The 18427-nt window shown below is 39.6% G+C and overlaps 1 protein-coding gene across 4 annotated transcripts in view; it reads left to right on the forward strand.

The window, feature by feature from the left end:
* The window catches only part of PIK3R1 (phosphoinositide-3-kinase regulatory subunit 1), a 91874-nt gene extending 73930 nt beyond the window's left edge, over positions 1–17944 (forward strand). For 2 of the 4 annotated variants that reach the window (XM_077462661.1, XM_077462663.1), the window contains exons 7-15: positions 7364–7466; positions 8318–8416; positions 8529–8709; positions 8822–8947; positions 9131–9273; positions 10235–10411; positions 10524–10592; positions 12007–12174; positions 13141–17944. In XM_077462661.1, the coding sequence (XP_077318787.1) occupies positions 7364–7466; positions 8318–8416; positions 8529–8709; positions 8822–8947; positions 9131–9273; positions 10235–10411; positions 10524–10592; positions 12007–12174; positions 13141–13330 (1256 nt within the window). In that variant the 3' untranslated portion in view covers positions 13331–17944. Of the gene's footprint in view, positions 1–3093; positions 3466–6489; positions 6628–7363; positions 7467–8317; positions 8417–8528; positions 8710–8821; positions 8948–9130; positions 9274–10234; positions 10412–10523; positions 10593–12006; positions 12175–13140 lie in introns of those variants that run through there. The other 2 variants (XM_077462665.1, XM_077462664.1) reach the window with 2 other exon arrangements.
* The last annotated feature ends 483 nt before the right edge of the window (positions 17945–18427 follow it).

Genomic DNA, 18427 nt, shown 5'->3' on the forward strand with positions numbered 1-18427 from the left:
ACCCCGTTCTCAGCCCTGGGAACGATTTATGGAAATGAGATAAAAGGAAAAAAGTAAGAGGTAGCATGAACTGACCAATCAGTTTTTCTTTCTTTTTCTATTACTGAAAAAAAAAAGTGGTTGGTCAATTTCACAGCTTTGCTTGCTTTTAAATATTCATTTCCTTGGTTTGTCTTCACTTAAAAGGGAAACTTTACCCAGCTGTCTTTTTTTCAGTCCTCTCTTGGGTTCTGTTGGGTTATACTAACATATACATCCAGAGAATCCAGTGGTGTACTGTAAAGGGAGGCCGCTACACTGCTGCACACCCAATCCTGCGCTGCCATTGTCCTCTTCTGATTCTTGTAGCCGGTCCCCTGATAATGCGCATGCACCACACGTTATCAGGGGGGCAGCTGAGAGACCCAGGTAGAGGCAGCCGGCCCCCCAAATGTGGCCAACCATGTACATTTGCAGTTGATTGAACCAAACCCTCCTGGGATATGTCTCGGGAGTATCAACGGAAGCTGTTGGCAGCTTAGGGGCTACGTCATTCTTGGCCAGGTGAAAAATCCAGAAGTGAGGGCCATTTATCAAATTAAAAGGTATAAATGTGGGGGGAGGAGGTGGAACATTATAGAAATTAGGTGTGGGCAGTAAAGGTCCGCTTTAGTCCTTGCCTAAATAAAAAAAAGTTTGCACCAATTACTGTTACATCTGCTATGATTGATACATGTTGGGGTCTGAACAAGCATTGTTGGAACTGATAGTCCAGGCATATGCAAATAGCGGACCTCCCAGCTGTTGTAAAACTACAACTCCCATCATGCCTCTGCCTCTGGGAGTCATACTTATGCTGTCAGTCTTGCTATGCCTTGTAGTTCTGCAACAGATGGAGGTCTGCTAATTGCACATCCCTGTGATAGACCATGGGTGCTCAACCTGTGGCCCTTCAGTTGTTGCGGAACTACAAGTCCCATGAGGCATTGCAAGGCTGATGGGTAGAAGTATGACTGGTAGAGGCATGATGGGACTTGTAGTTCTGCAACAGCTGAGGAGCTACAGGTTGAGCACCCATGTGATAGACTGTTACAAATCTTAAGCCTAGTACACACAATAAGAATATCGGACGAATAATAGTGCGTTTATTTTGCATGTTAGTCTCATATCAAAAGCGAATAGGTTACTTATGCCGGCCATACACGATGCGAATTCCGAACGAAAATCCGAGCGAAAGTAAAATCGACCGATTTTCGTATCGTTAGTGTGGTATGCGCGACATGCGATTTTCGTACGACAGGGCAAATTGACAAATCCAACATGTTGGGTTTTTTTTCAAAAATCGTCCAAAAATCGTATCGTTAATGGCAGAGTTGGACGATTTGACATAAGAAAATGAACTGCGCACGATCTCTGGAAAGTTTGAACCAGAAGGAAACCAACACGGAATAAAAAAAACCCGTTAAAACATAGTGTTTTAACGTACGATTTTTGTACTTAATTGATGGCACATTCGCATGTTGTTGTGAGTGCCGCTTTCGTTTATCGTTCGACGGGTCGTTCGGAATTCGCATCGTGTATGGCCGGCATTAAAGGAGTTGTAAAGTCTCAGGGTTTTTCACCTTCATGCATTCTATGCATGAAGGTAAAATTCCAATCTGTGCTGCAGCTGCCCCCCCCCCCCCCCCCCTTCTTACCTGAACCCGATCGTAGCGAACACGAGCCCAGCAGCTCCAGCCGCCGTGTCGGGTCCTCATTGGATAGACTAATAGCAGCTGTTAATCAAATCCAGTGACCCGGGCTGAGTCCTGCTGTCTGTGTCAATGGACACAATAGCAGGACTCGGGAGCACTTCCGCCTGGGTGCCCCCATGGAAATCGGCTCTCCGTGGAGGCACTCGCCAAAGAGGGGGGTCCCCAGAAAGGGAGGATATGGGCCACTCTGTGGAACACCCTTGCACAGAGCACGTATGACATGTTTGTTATTTAAAAAAAAACAAAAAAAACCTTTACAGTCATTTTAAGTTACAAAAATTCTCGTAGGACAGAATATAACTTTGGAAGTGAATGTAATGTATTCTTTCATTTCATGCATGGTCTTGGTCATGTGATTTTATTTATTTTTTTCCCGTACAAATATGCTAATTACATGAAAATCACGCGTTCTGTTATGGGACAAGAACATTTTTCGTGCTTGTCCCTTTTGCAGGAACTGTCAGCTCTCGAAAAGCCGTGCACAAACAATCAGATTATCAGACGATCGCTCCAAAAGCAGTATTTTTTTTTTTTGGTCCGATTTTCTGATCCTGTGTACTAGGCATTCGACCCGGAAAGAGTGACGTCCTTTTGAACACGTTGCCTGCACATTGATGGTTTTATATGGTATATTGGGTTTGGGTCGCTGAACCATCGCACAGACCTTTGATCTCATTAAATGTCCGCCTTTTCCCCAGATTCTCATCAGTCAGTAGGAGCCAAGCCTGCACGTTGTACGCGTGGCTGTGGATTTGAATGGCTGGCAGGAGATTGTAGGGAGCAGCATTGTGTCACACAGGGATGTGCAGCAGATTGGTCGCTGTGTCACTAAGGAGTACGTGCAGAATAATGCACATCTGTGGTGCTGCAGTAAAGCGATTAGTCCCGGGGCTGGTGGAACATGCTGTGTGCAGAGGTTAAGCAGGCGTCATTGTCGTCATCGTGTACCTGTTCTGCTCTGTCTGGGAGCAGCGATGTGGCAGCCAGCACTGGCGGAGGGAAGGGGGCTGTGTACAGACACGTCAGTCTCTTTCTTGGAGGTACAAACCTTTTTTGCACGCCAGTTCTTTGCTGCTATTTTTTGCTGGTAAGGCGAGCCACTTCCTGGATCTGGCTGCTGACGGAGCTCGGCTCGCCTGGCCACCTCTTGAACAGCCAGCGACAGAGGTTATTTTAAGTCCCCCCCGCACAATGGCCGTCTCAGTTACCGAGCTAAAACCAGCGTGCTCCCCACATCAGCCACTTGTTAGCTGATGACAGCTTTCACTGTGATTGACAGCCTCTTCTCTCTCCCCCCCTCCCCCACCCAAAATCCATAGCTCAGCAAATATTTGAACCTGCTCGAGTTAATCATGAAACTGAGATCTTTATCTCAGAGAGACGTGCAAGCCAGAGTCTCACCCCAACCCCCCCTCCTCCTCCTCTTTGCTCCCTCCTCTGAGTACTGTACTGAAATCGCCTTCACTTTTTAATCATTAACTGGATATGAAGGACTAGATTCCACTGCACTACCTCTGGCGGCTGATTTCCCTGCAAAGTAGCAGCTCCGTCAGTCCTGCCGAAATTTCACCTGTTATGGGATTTAATCAACGCTAACTGGAAGCTTTGTTCAGCACTGGAGAATTTTGGACTTTAAGCACTTTTTTGGGGGGAATTACAGCACTGCGGAATTTGTACTGGAAAACGTTTTTTTGGATTTATTCTTAAAACGGGACAATGCACGATATTCTAAGTAAGTACATTTTTAAGCTTTTTTTTTTGTGTTCTTTCATTAGAGATGATTAATAACTCCAGGCCTGTGGCCGTCATTTTTTTTGGATTTTTTTGGATAGTTGATGACTATCTTGAGTTTGATCTGGTTTCTTCATTTATTTGGCATTTTTGATTAATTTAGTGCCCACGTCTACTTTATTGTATTTAGTGAACAGATACTAGAGATGTAATGATAGCTGTGTGTTATTATTAATAGAGGCACTAGTAACGGGAAGCTGACACAAAAGGATTTAACATACACACCAGCTGATTTGTGCAGATGAGCCTCAGCGGCCAGCCCAGGCTAGGAGCCAGCAGATTGCAGAGTGGTTTTCGAGAGTTAAATCTTACTGAGCCTGCGGTGTGATGTGTTCTGACGGTTCAGGGAAACTGGAAACATGCCGGCCTCTGCCCTACTACATGCTGCTACAGCCAGCTAGACAGGTCTGGTGGGCACATGCTGGCTCCCTGCAGCTCTGCTTTGTCATGTTCAGTGCTACCATTGGTGTCACAGGCAGGTCCAAGTTCCTATTAATAATCATCTTTATCGTGTATGTGTATACATTTTTTTTTTTTTTGTTTTTTTTGCGTCTTTTATCACCCAGTTTTTATAGGGTAAAGCTCTATAGCTATAAATTTAGTGTGCTAAATCTGTAAATGTTCTTCTTTTTGCCTCCATTACATGTATAAAGCCCAAAATGCCAGGCCTTTGTGAGAGCTGATGATGTGTGTATGTGTTTAGTACGTTTCAATAGTGTTTTATACAATATACCAGCTTTTATCAACCTTTGTAACATGAAGGACCACTTAGAATAACTTCAGTTTCAGGGAATCTTTGATTATTAATATTATGTAGAGATGGGGAGAGAGATCTAGAGAGGGAGAGATATTATAAATATATAGATATAAAGATATACCGTAGATATATATCTATATAGAGATGGAGATATATAATATATATCTATCCATCTCTATATAGCTATTATAAAATCTATAATCTATATCTATCTCTATATAGCTATATATATATATACACATACATACACATATATATCTATATATCTCTCTATATATGTGTGTATGTATGTGTGTATATATATATATATATATATATATATATAGCTATATATGTGTGTGTACATATAGAGATAGATATATATATATAGATATATATATATATAGATATATATATATATATAGATATAGATATATATATATATATATATAGATATAGAGATCTCTATAGCTTATGGTACATTAGTATGATTGCCAGTAGGTAAGAATGCCCCTAAATTTGTGGCGAGTAGTAAGAACCCCCAGGTGACTATAAAAGATTATTGATTTCTGAGAGGCAGAAACTGTTTTTAGAGAAATTCTAGCAACCTATGTAGCAGCTTTTCTCAACCTTTTTTACCCCAGGAATAAGTTTAAGGTCACAGGGTACCCTTACTTAGATCATTGGGAGATCATTGGGAGGGTCAATGGGAGAAAATGCCCATTACATTAGTGGTCAGCGGGAAGAATGCAACCCTTAAGCTAGCCATCCATTATACAATTTGCTTATTCAACTTCCTTTAGATTTACCTTCAACTGTGTAGTGCAAAGGCCTGTCTGACTGCATACAAGTTGAAAGTGATTAGGTTTGACTTCATTTTATGTAGTTCCAACTTCTGGTAAATCTAAAGGAAATTTGTATGGCCAGCCTTACAGTGGTGGTCAGAATGGGCCCCCTTTTAAAAATAAATAGATAAATAAATAAATAAAAAGCTAAAAAGATTGCGTCATGCTGCTGGGTTGGCCAAGTGGCATTGTCACCAGAACTAGGTAGGCACCATCAAATGGTAGGTTAAACGGCCTCAGGACAAAGAACGCCTAGCCACCTCTGTAGGACCCCTAGACTCCAATGGAGCCCTGATTGACCATGGCTGCTTTGGAGGAACCCTGAGAATTCATGGAACCCCTAGTTGAGTGTGGCTGATATATACAATTTGGCAAAGTACACATTACATGTAGGCAGTGACAAAGTGCAGCTCATGATAAAGTTGTACAAGAAACTTGTATAATGTATGGACACCCTTGGAGTTAAATGTTCAGAGTGGGTTTCAACCCTTTGTTTCTGTAAGTTTTCCCCATCCTGCCTCTGTGATTGAAATAAAATGTTGGAGCCAAGCAAAGGGCCTAAACCACACAGGTGGTTTGAATTGGTAGTAATGTTCAATGTGATGGCAATGAGGTTATCCCCCCCCCCCCCCTCCACACCCAACAAGAGGTTAATCTTCTGCCACAAAATGATGAAACTTCACCCATGGAGGGTTAGCATCTGCTGTAATTTGGGTTTATCTTTTGAGGGATTGACTTCCTTACCTGGCTGGTCAATACAAAGATTATCAGCAAGGTGCTTTTCATACAGAGTTGGCGTGGGAATTTTTCAAGCTTTGTTTGACATGTTAGTCATTGCACCTTGAGGAAATGACACGGCTTGTATTGGAGATAATGCTTTACCGTAATATGAAAATCCATGCGTTTTTGTGTCAGGAATGCCAAGTTGTAGGTCGTCTGGTCAGCTGTCTGGCTATTTGCATGACAACATGTTAGTGAGACATTGCTGCATGTCGGTGTGCCTGCTCTTCACACAAGAGAGGAGATTGTCGGGGGTACGTGCTGCAGCCCATCAGCTCAGCAGGCAGCCAGCAGTGGAACATACCATTCTGAACACTCATAAAAAAAAAAGGGCATCGCATTGTGCCAGCTCCTCTGTCCAAGGCAAGGAGACCCATGAAAAGCTTTTTTTTATTATTATTTTATTACTGGCATTTTCTGCTCCCATCCTATGCAAATCACATTCCTCCGCTGCAAATGTGAGCGTAAGGTTAGTGTGGAAGATGGACAGAGACAAAGGAGTGGCCCATCTTTTAGTACATTCGATTGGACGGCTCCGATGATGTAATAGGTTTCTGTGCAGCCCCTTAAAGGTTTTAAAATTAATTCCAAGACAGCATTTCAAAGGAGCTCTGGGCTGTATTACTTATCTGGACGATGTGCAACACTATGTGGCGTATAGATGAAGGCAACCCGGATTATGACAAGTTAGACATACATTACGAGGCAGATCTGATTTTCTATATAGAGATGGATGCACCAGGTAACAATGCAACCTTTTTCTGCACTGAAACGAAATCAGATTTATGTAGTGCATGCACAAAATGTAGGATGCATGTATGAAGGGGTTACATTTACTGTGCACTACTTCTTTCAATGATCAGCTGATGTATATCTTTGTGTGTATAGATATATCTATATATCCAATGCACAGAGTAGCTCTTTTGTCCACGCTTGTCATACATTTTCTATCAGTGGCAGTCTTTTGTTCAGCAGTAGCCCTGTGATTTGGCACTGAATGAGATCTTCACCTAGTTCTCTTGTGGGTTAACTGCATTATATATTGTCTTTCATTGTTGCTACACTGGCACAGAGGCAGCTTGCGCGATATTAAGGCAGATTAAAATGTCGTATTTTATTCAGAGATTAGCATCGGACATATTTGGGTCACAGATTGATGCTTTTAGCAGTTTAATGTGGTGGCGTTTTCAGGGCTGAAGCACATGCATTCATTTATCTGGTCTTCAAAGTACTTCTTTCTTCAGGCTGCATTTCGTCACCTCTTTTGCAAGTCAATGAAGGCTGACTCTGCCTAGCAACATAGTGCATTGTATAGGTCCTGATTCGCTAATTGGAGTTACAGTGCAGAGGTTTTTTTTAATTTTTTTTCTTCTGAGAAATGTACAGTTATTTTTCATTTATGTTGTAGATTTTAGCAAATTGTCTTCTGACTTGCAACATTTAGTGGACAAAATTAATTTTGTATATTTTTCTTTCAGCACTGCCACCAAAACCTCCCAAGCCCAGTCCTGTAATAAACAACGGTACTAACCACAATATGTCTCTGCAAGATGCTGAATGGTACTGGGGCGATATTTCAAGGTAATGCCCTTCCTGATCTTTGTGTAATTTGCTGTCAGATTTGCTTGCAGATGATTTTCTTTCCTATTCTTTTTTCCTTTTCCTTTTTCGCTCTCCTTTTCCTTGCCTTCTCCTTTTCTTTTCCTTCTCCCTTTCTCCTTCTTTCCTTTCTTTCTTTCCTTTCTTTCTTTCCTTTCCTCTTTCCTTTTTCTTCTTTCCTTTCCTTTTTCCTTTTCCTGCTTTCCTTTCCTTTTTCCTTTTCCTGCTTTCCTTCTTTCATTTTCCTTCTTTCATTTTCCTTTTCATTTTCCTTTCCTTTCTTTCTTTTCTTTCTTTTCTTTCTTTCTTTCGTTTTCCTTTCTTGTTTTTATTTCTTTTCCTTTTCTCTTTCCCTTTCCCTTTTTTCTTCTTTCATTTTACTTCTTTCCACCAGGCTGCAGGCACTAAATACTTTAACGCTTGTGCTCAGTTTTGGGTCTTTTTGAGTTTGGCTGAAGTCCCACTTTACCTACAAGTCATGTTATTTTAGAATTTGTATCTAGCAACTGTTATTGCACTCCAGATTCCACACGACACCCACTTATGATTCAAGTGTCAGACTACTTGACTGCAGCTCCAAATACTTTGAGATCAAATGAATAGTCAAAAATAGTTGTTTGAATGGAGCATATTAGCCGGGAAAAGGCGATATCCGGTTGCAGCATGTCTAGCCATGTTTGTGGGAGTTTTTTTTTAATTTTGACTTGCACACTTCGTTGTCTTAGGTATGGCTCTGTACTGTATTGTGAGCTTCAAATTTTGTTTTTAGTTATTTGTGTTCTCAGAAATATATGCAGTTGAAGATTTATAAATGACTGTTTTATTTTCTCCAGGGAGGAGGTTAATGAGAAGCTACGTGATACCACTGATGGTACCTTCTTGGTACGAGATGCATCTACAAAAATGCATGGCGACTACACGCTTACACTAAGGTGAGAAGGCGGGATTTGCATGTAATGTCTCAGTCAGCTGTCCTATGGTCACATCTGTGTTACTCCAGACTTGATTTTAACCCCAGTGTATTTGTTTATTTTATTTTTTTAGGAAAGGGGGAAATAACAAACTCATTAAAATCTTTCACCGAGATGGAAAATATGGCTTTTCTGAACCATTTACGTTTAACTCGGTGGTCGAACTCATCACCCACTACCGAAACGAGTCTTTGGCCCAGTACAACCCGAAGCTGGATGTCAAGCTCCTATATCCAGTATCCAGGCTACAACAGGTAGGTAACACTTTATAAGCATTCCACAAACATTGCTGTTCATGATCACTTTGTCTCAAAATGTTCTCACCTGGAATCCTTCCTTAATGGCCTTGTTTTTTATTTCATTAAGGATCAAGTAGTAAAAGAAGACAGTATAGAAGCTGTTGGAAAGAAGTTGCACGAGTATAACTTGCAATTCCAAGAGAAAAATCAGGAGTATGATAGACTGTACGAGGACTACACCAGGACATCTCAGGTAAAATGCAACATAGTAATTACAGTATTGCCTTACTAGTGCCTTTAAAGAGCTTATAAGATGTTGGAAGGATTGGTTAATGCCTGATGGCCAAGGAAAAGGAGCGCTTGAAACGCATGGCTCCTTAGTGAGGCTGTAGTTTTCTGTGCCAGAATTAACAAAAAGCTTTTTTGATTCTTTCAGGAAATTCAAATGAAAAGAACAGCCATTGAAGCATTTAATGAAACCATTAAAATATTTGAAGAACAATGTCAAACACAAGAGAAGTACAGCAAGGAGTACATAGAGAAATTTCGCCGTGAGGGGAATGAGAAGGAAGTACAGAGGTATGCAAGTTACTGGTTTATTTTACTCCCTTGTTAAAGGCTGAATCTCTGAGTTTTGGAAGGGCATTGTCGTTTTTATAAAGGATATTGAAGGATGCAAATGCAGGGACTTTAATTTGCAAATGATAACAACCTAGCAATGTATTGTGATTGCTTTTGAAAAGAGACTGAACTTCAAGTTGAAGTTCAAGAACAAGCACCATGGATGCTGGACCGCAAATGCACAAAGATTTCTGCGCCTTTAACAGATGGACGTTATAATAAAAAAAGAGTTGTTTTTTTCCAGTGATACAGGTCCTTCTAAAGATGCAGAACACTGTGTTCTCCCTTGAAAGAGGGGCTTTACAACCAAGACAAGTGTTTGCTAATCTGTAGAGTAATGTGGCCCTTTGAAGGACTCAGTTTTTAGCTAGTTTAGAGGGTAGCAAAATCTATTGTAGAGTATGAGAATCTTAAAGGATTTGAAAAGACTTGACCCAAATTTACCCCAACCAGCACCAATCCCCCCCCCCCCCCCCCCAAACCTACAGATTTGTCTTTTACTTTATTCCTGTAACCATAAGTGGATTGTATTAATCTCTGATGTCATTACCCCAGTTTTAGTAAAACAACCCCAGTGTGTGGACAGTCCCAGTGACTTAAGGGAGCAGCATTGGTTTACTTGAATATACATCACTGTATACATGTGGAAAGGGCCAAGGAGTGGCAGAAGACAGATGGATTTCTATAATTCAGCAGAGAATAAGGCAGGTAGAGCTGACAACTCTGCTCAGGATTTCAGTGCAGCAGAGGCAATGTTGTCAGTCCAGACAGGAAGATATGAGCACACAGGCTTTCTGGCAGATCAACAATTAATTGCAGCATTTTAAAAGGGATAGAACATGGGGAATGTGCATGTATTGCAAGGATGTTTTTTTTTTTTGCCTAGACTTACACTTTAACCAATTTCTTTTTCTCCCAGGATCTTACACAATTTCGAGAAGCTGAAGTCACGAATCAGTGAAATCGTGGACAGTAAACGTAGACTTGAAGAAGACCTAAAGAAGCAGGCTGCAGAATACCGTGAAATTGACAAACGTATGAACAGCATTAAGCCCGATCTCATACAGTTGAGGAAGACCAGAGACCAGTACTTAATGTGAGTACCTTGTATTTATTTTTATATATATTCATTTCACTTCTTTTAAAGTATAGGGTTTTTCCTGTGAAAGTAAAACAGGTTCACCTAATTTTGTGCTTCTTTGTTTTAGGTGGCTGACACAAAAAGGTGTTCGACAGAAGAAGCTAAACGAGTGGCTGGGCAACGAGAACACAGAAGAGTAAGTAGTACGAAGTCACTAGGCCTAACTGCCATATCTAGGACGAAACGTATAAATCAGCACTTTGCAGATTTATCAGTATCCTATGACCAATTTAAAATCTTGGCTGTTGCATAAATGTCATGTAGCTTATTTTAGACTTCGGTGTTATCAGAATTGTTTGAATTTTATTTGACAGATCAAAGTAGCATAACAAATCTTATTAGCCTGTTTGTAATAGATTTAAAACTGGAACAGTTTTGTAGAGATGCATTTTTAGCTTTTCTGCACAAAGGCATCAGAATCAAAGTCAAATGCTTCATTTTTTTGAGAACATTCTTAGGATGCATTTGAAATACTCCTGACTTTTTTGATTGCATTCATGTTGATTTGTATGAGAAGCAACAACAGTTCAAACTTAGATGGACAGGAGGAGCAGCAGCCAATACAGATGAACACTGCTCCATTAGATCCAAATCAAAATTCAGAGAATGCAATCCAAACGGTTTTGAAAATGCAAGTCAAAAGCATGAAGCCATCTGGCCCCCTGCAGCTTTATTAAGTCATAGTGTACTAATATGCACCGCATACTAGCACATTACGACATATCTACCTGCACAAAGATCCTTCTAGGGGCATGCTGGCATGGCTCCCTGAGGCTTTCACCATCATCCGGCTTTCCTTCCAGGTTTGTGGGCTCTGGTTGTATGAATGGCTGGGGCATGGAGCTCTGAAGGTACGGCACAGGTATGCCATCCTTTCAGAGTGCATGCGCTGGTGACATCGGCTGTATCCCATGTGAATATATCCTTTAATAGTCAAGTTTAGGAGATGTTCACCGTATCTACAAGTAAGCCTTATTATAGGCTGGCATGTATGTATAAGTTAAAAATTATTTTTTATTATATTACTCAAATGGTAACACTTTACAACCATTCAGACAGTTTTATGTAACTTTGACTTAGGACCTTAAAGCAGAACCTAACCAAAAACATCAAGCAAGGAACATACATTCCACATTAATAATTATGCTGCCAAAATTAGTGAGTGTTGTAAACTGCCTTCAGAATTGCTCCTGTTTCTTCATGCTGAAGGCTGCCATTTTGCTGTAGCCCAGAGCTCCTGAGTAAATCTTTAACCAGTCAGCAGATCAGCCTCTATTGGCTCTAATTTTTGGCACATTGCCAAAAATGTAGAGCAACGGAGCATGTGCAGAGCAGGGTGAGACAGTGTATTACTGGATTTTTTAACAGTATAGACACTTATTTTTAATGTTTTTTTACATTGCTATACCGGCAAAAGGGGGCATCCTGAAGTGATCTATCTTTCTGACTAAAGTTCCACTTTAAGTAATTCATCGATACAGGAGATTTAGAAAACATATTTTTTTGTGCTGCTTCATTAGGTTAAACTTTCTCAATTTTCTCCATTCTAGTCAGTACTCTACAGTGGAAGATGAGGACTTACCTCACCATGATGAGAGAACATGGAACGTAGGAAATATTAACAGAAGTCAAGCCGAGAATCTTTTACGTGGAAAGCGTGATGGTACATTCCTTGTGCGGGAGAGCAGCAAACAAGGGTGCTACGCCTGCTCTGTAGTGTACGTATATTTATTCGTTTTACCATACTTTGAATGTTTAACGAGTGCTCAGATTTTTTTATTTTACCTTTTAAAGCCCAGCACTAGGAAAGTTGTTTTTTTTTTTTTTTTTTTTTTTTTAGGTTTTTTTATTTGAATGGAGTGTACTGTCTCCATTGGAGATACTGGGACAGAAAATGGGAGGGGACACTGGGATTGGAAGTACCGACAGCATTACATAGCCACATACAGATTATCAAAGTGTTTTGTTGCAGTCTAGTGCCAATCAGGAGACTTTCAGTCGCTTCCTGTTCTATTGTCCCCTATCAGCAGGAGGTAACTGGCTATCTCAGGGGGAACACAGAGGGCTATAAAGACAAAGGATCTAAGCTATGGATGCACCAGTACCATTTTTTTTTTTTTTTTTTTAATAGTTGTAAAGGCAGAAGGGTTTTTTATCTTAATGCATTTTATGCTTTAGGAAACAAAAAGACTTTGGTGTGCAGCCCCCCCCCCCCAGCACCCCCAATACTTACCGGGCCACAGCTCCGTGTCTGAATGGACAAAGGGAGCTGTGACTCAGCTCGGGTGCCCCATAGCAAGCTGCGATTTTGAGCCACATGTCAGTGCAACTTGCGTGGCACCTGTGCAATTGAATGCACTGATATCTATGCAAGCTGCACCTTGAAATCAGCAAAAAAAAGTGCAGGAACATCTTTTTCTTTAATCTGCAGCATCGCAAAGATTTAAATGGTTTCATTGCTGTCAATAGGGTGCGACTTGTTATGGGATTTGGACCTGTCTAATCGCATGACAAGGTGCACTGGTGTAACCGGGGGGCTAAATTTCTAACTTGAAAGATTAGTTAGAGGTGGGACCCAATAAACGCATGTCTTTTCCAGTTTAGGTAAATCTTGCTCTGTGTTTCATTACATTTCTACAGTACCAAGGTTGTTCATAGATCTTATTTTTTTTATTCCCTTGCAGGGCGGATGGGGAGGTCAAGCACTGTGTCATAAACAAGACGCTTACAGGCTATGGATTTGCAGAACCATACAACTTGTATAACTCTTTGAAAGAACTGGTGCTACATTACCAACATACGTCACTTGTACAGCACAATGACTCTCTGAACGTCACACTAGCATATCCAGTATATGCACAGCAAAGGCGATGAACACCTAACAGACTCTCCTTCATCAACTAAGCTGATGCCGGTTTCGGCAAAAGGGATAAAATAAAATCCTAAAGCTCCCTCGTCCGCCTACTTCACAAGATTGAGCTGCAGTATCAAAGCTACCTTCAGATGAGAAAAGAGCTTTCTATCGCCATGGAAGCAGGAGATGAGTGTTAAGCTGTGAATGTATGTTTCTAAGCTATTGTGCTTGCTTTGAAAGAACCCAAGAAGCACAGCAACAGAAAGATATGGTATTACAAGCCTATCTCCCGGGCCTGCAGGTTCCTTGAGGCCTTCACCATGGTGCTTGTTTACATTCTTTTGAAGCTTTACCAGCTTGAATGTTGGTCACCGCAGATCCAAGAAGCCAAGGTGTCTTTTTGTTAGAGTACTGATTTCTTTTTTGGGGGGGGTGGGAAGGGGACACACGACGTTCCATTGCAGCCTTTGGAGGACTTGTGGCCTAGCGCTCAGTTGATCTACCCACACAGCCTTGCAGATTGTTTCAGTTTCCGAACCGAAAACACAAATATGTAGCAGAACGGACGGCACTTTCATTGTTTTCTAAAGAGAAACCTGCATAAAGGACACTGGTTCACAATTCAGCCCCACCAAGTGTATGCAGCAAAGTGCCAGGAAGTGTTTTATTGAGACTAGTCTTGAATCAAATGAACCTATTTAACATGGATGATGACAAGATGGAATAAGACTATAAACAGTATATATATAAATATATATATATATATATATGTACATAGCAACTGGGGAATAGCTATCAAAATGGAACCTACCAATACCAAACTGTCTACTTTTTATTTTGCGGACTGCTAAATCCTTAATGCTATGCAACATCACTTTTTCTTTAAGCTGTTTTTTTGTTTTTGTTTTATACGTATCAATAACATACCGTTTTTTTGTTTTTTTTGTTTTTTGTTTTGTTTTTTTGTGTTAAAGAATTGTGCAGTATGTTGAGAGAAAGAGGAGAGTGGTCGAAGTGGAGAGAATCAAGGAACTTTAAAACAAGAGCTATTTTACCATACAATGTATAGAGAACTTGGTTTAAGCCCAAGATTAAAGAAGAAAAAGATTGAGAATTCAATACAAATATTTGATTTAATGCATTGTTGGGCAGTGCCTAATGAGCTTCAAAGCTGCTTTCTTAATAAAGAAGAAAAAAATAAAAATAAACCTTTAAGATATATAAATATATAACAAAGATTCAGCGTTTGACAGTGTTGTATAATGGTTTGTTTCGAATTATGGTACTTTTTTTTTTTTTTTTTTTTCGGTAATGTGCTTAGGGCATTCTCGTCCTCTGTCCTTACTGCTTCTAAGTAGGTAGAAAGCACGCACAAAACATCTTTCTGCCTTTTCCCGTTCATTCTGAAAGATTAGACCCATCATTTCAATGTGTAGCATGCTAATCCTGCCATAAGATGATGTCACTGCAATGGTTTTAAAAGAAACTTTGAAACGTGTTTGGAAAAGGAAAGGGGGCAATTTTTGGGATGGCATGGTAATAGTTGGTTTTGTTTATTCAGCCACCCCGATTTAAAAAAAAATGTTTTTGCTTTTTTTTTTTTTCTGAATCAGAATTTCTGTCCTCCCAGTTTTGGTATCCAAAGATTTTAATGGAATGACTTCCAGATGAGGGTGACATACTGTAGGATACAAAGTGTCGTTGGCTGTACCATATATTTTTACCGTTTTTTTTAGCACTTTTAACCCTGCTGTGACACAGGTCAACTTTTTTTTTTTTTTTTTTTTTCCAATCTGTTTTGATTGGTGGCTGTTTCAAGCAGTGGTACACTCTGCTAAAGTTTTGTATTCTATAGTATTTTCAACTGCCTGCCTTGTATTTACTGACACACTATATATTTTTTTTTTTGGCTATTTGACTACCGTACCTTAGCCACTGTACATTGCTTTACACGTAAGACCGGGGTGAATAGTACTCCACAGCGATATTCAGTTATTGTGCATTGTCGGTGCTCTAGGACTCACAAATAGCTTGCAAACTTTCGAGGCCTGGACACAAATGTATTTATACGAACTACATGGTGTCTTCTAAAAAAAAAAAAAAAAAAAAAAAACACAAAAACTTTTTACTCTGGGGTTCGTGGATTTTCAGACTTTTATTTTTATTATTTCTACTCCTTGTTAAAAAACTCATTTTTTGCTTCCGCAATCTGTAAATCAATTGCGTGTTCTTGCCATCGTGTTAAACTTTTAAAACCTCTAATACTGAATTTCATTTCTTCAGAAATGTAAAGTGCTGGAATCATATGGCCCCGGTTATTGTATGCGTGAATAGTAACCCTGTATCATTGATTCACAATGATAAATGCAGACAGACGTTTGGTACTTTGAGAACTATAGACGTTTTGATAATTTAAGGTTTTAAGACCATTCTTTTTTCATATGCAGTTCTCCGTAAGACTCCGGGAAAAGCATACTTGATTTTTTATTTTATTTTTTCCCGATTTTAAGCCATATTTTTTTCCCCTTTTTGGTATCGTTTATTATAATCTCTCATACCGGTAATAGAACATGAATAGCTGAAAGGAAGTTTCTTTACATTTAAAGGAAAATCCACATTTATGAAATGCACTGTTCATCCTATTTTTAAGGTACACCATGCTGATTTCTGAAGCACAACACTATGCTTAATCGTTTCAGCGGAGACTTTTTCAAAAATGACGTGAATAATGTGGTTTGCTAAGGGGAGATCAATTGGCGGAGAGCAATTTAAAGGGCTACTAAAAGTAAAATACCAGTTGGGACGCAGTGCTAAGACATCTTACATTCAGAAACAGAGCAGCCCAAATTCTCAGCTTTACAGAATGTCAGATCATTAACCTATTAATGTGTTTTGAAGCTATTGCTGTCTGTTATTAGCGAACTACTGCCTAATAAAAGAGGCTGAATACAGTTTCTTTCAGTGGTTTTACAGACAGTTTAACTTTATGAATGTAAAAATAAAAAAAACTTTTGTATGACAACTTGTGTTTTTACATTTAGTAGTCCTTTTAATCTATGAAATCATTGTGAATATGCATGAGTAGTTTTCAGCAATCTAGCCATAAGCTGGGCTACGTGCCCCTCGGTGCTCAACACATATTTGATGTTCAAGTTTTAAGCAATTTCTGGAGTGCCAAAGCTCACTGATTTTTTTTTTTTTTCTGTATTGTAAATAACACTTAAAGCTATGTACCTAAAATGTAAGGTAAACTATATGACGAGACAAGTTAGATTGGGTTGGAACATAAGATATCTAAATATACCATTACAAGTGGCAAGCTGAATGCAAGACTTTGCTCTTTTATTTCATATGCAAAGAGCGGTGATAGATGGAAGTCAGAGCAAGCAATCTGATTTCAAGATCTGTGGAAGTGCATTTTTGATTTGTTATGGGTATTGCACATTCCTTGTTTTGTGGTTACCCATGAGAATTGGCTTCCTCTGGGTTTTTTATTTTTTTTGTAATGGTAAACAATTGGAAAAATAGAATGTACCTTTCTAATGTTAAAGTATACTGATTGCCATAAGTGGTGCTAGCAGGCCTTTTTTTTTTTATGTAAAGATGATACTTTAGATAATGTGGCCTGTTTCTTGTATGCACTTGCTGTCATATGAAGCACTTTTTGCCTCGTGACTCTATTGTATCCTGGTGAATTGATAGATGTGCTATCCTTATGTTCATCACTGCAGATTTTGCTTATTGCGGCTAAGTTGTCTCTTGAAAAAATACAAGTCCACCCTTAGACAGACCTCCAGATGTCTATTGTGTATTCTTCTTTTTTTTTTTTTTTTTTTTTTTAACAATTCGAAAGCAAAAAATAATTTGTGGAACAGAGACAATGCTAATGGTTTAAATAGATGGCTTGCACCTGTTTTCAGAGATCACTTAGCTTGAAGCATGTTGCGTGGAGTGGTTTTTTTGTATACTACAGCCGATATCTCCAGTTCCAACTCATGTCTAAAATGTTTACATTTATATTTATGAATGTTTCTAGAAGATCTCTCATATAAAGGCACCTCTGTATTACACAGTGAGCTGGACTTGACATCTCTATGAATTTCAAAATCTGGGCGACTGTCTTGTCACCTGTAGGCCCGGGTACTCATGGTATTTTGTGTTGGTCACATCTTTTTGTCTGGTGTTCGGGTTCTCTTTGGAACTGAGCGGGTTTTGTGCTCATTTCCTGGCAGAAGCAAAACATGCCAAATTTTATATCAACAGTTGAATGCGTCACTCTTTATGACTTGCTACGTCACTAAATTCATGATTACATGTCACCGTACGACTGCATTAGCTGCCCAATGTGCTGCTATTATTTTTATTTTTATTATTCCTATTTCAAACAGAAATTCTGTTCAATGTTTATAAAACATTAAAGAAATTTAACTTTGTTAAACACCATTAATACTTTGGTCTTTTGTTTGGGGGAAGAAAGGATGGTTAGTAGTAATTTGCCTTTACAAGGCAATTTAATAAAGTTGTGCCTCTGAAACTTTGAGCTATAGCTTTGATAAAGCTCTGTGTCTCGTTTTAAGTTGCTTTAAAACATTGTATTAGACCTTCAAACAAAATAAAGATTGTTTTGAAAACGATGACGTTGTCTGCCCGTTATTTTTGTAATGACTGTTATGTTCTCTTTTTAAAGTGGTTGTAAACCTCAGACATGAAATATGAACGAAGCATATCCCTCTATAGTGTGTACTTGTCGCACTAAGTGTAATTTTCTGTCTGCTGCCTTGGTCCTCTATCAGCATGAATCACCTGACAAGTTTTCCTGACACTTAGGTCCATTCACACCTGAGCGATTTGCAGCTGCAGCCGCTTGTTTATTTTTATTTATTTTTTTTTTACATGATCGTTTTTGAAGTGGCACCATTCATTTGAATGGGCCTTCCTCCACTCCAAAAACGCTCATATATCAAATCTTGGCATTTTTGCCGCAATTATACGGAGCAACAAATTGCAGCAAAAACCATGTTTGTGGCGACATTAAGAAATCATGGCGTTGCAAACTCGTTCCGCGTATTGCCACGATTCTGGAATTGCGGGCGGAATTGCCACGATTCTGATCCTGG

The sequence above is a fragment of the Lithobates pipiens genome, unplaced genomic scaffold, assembly GCF_037356315.1.
Source record: "Lithobates pipiens isolate NorthernLeopardFrog02 unplaced genomic scaffold, aLitPip1_a1.2 Scaffold_3, whole genome shotgun sequence".
In the NCBI taxonomy this organism is placed as follows: domain Eukaryota; kingdom Metazoa; phylum Chordata; class Amphibia; order Anura; family Ranidae; genus Lithobates; species Lithobates pipiens.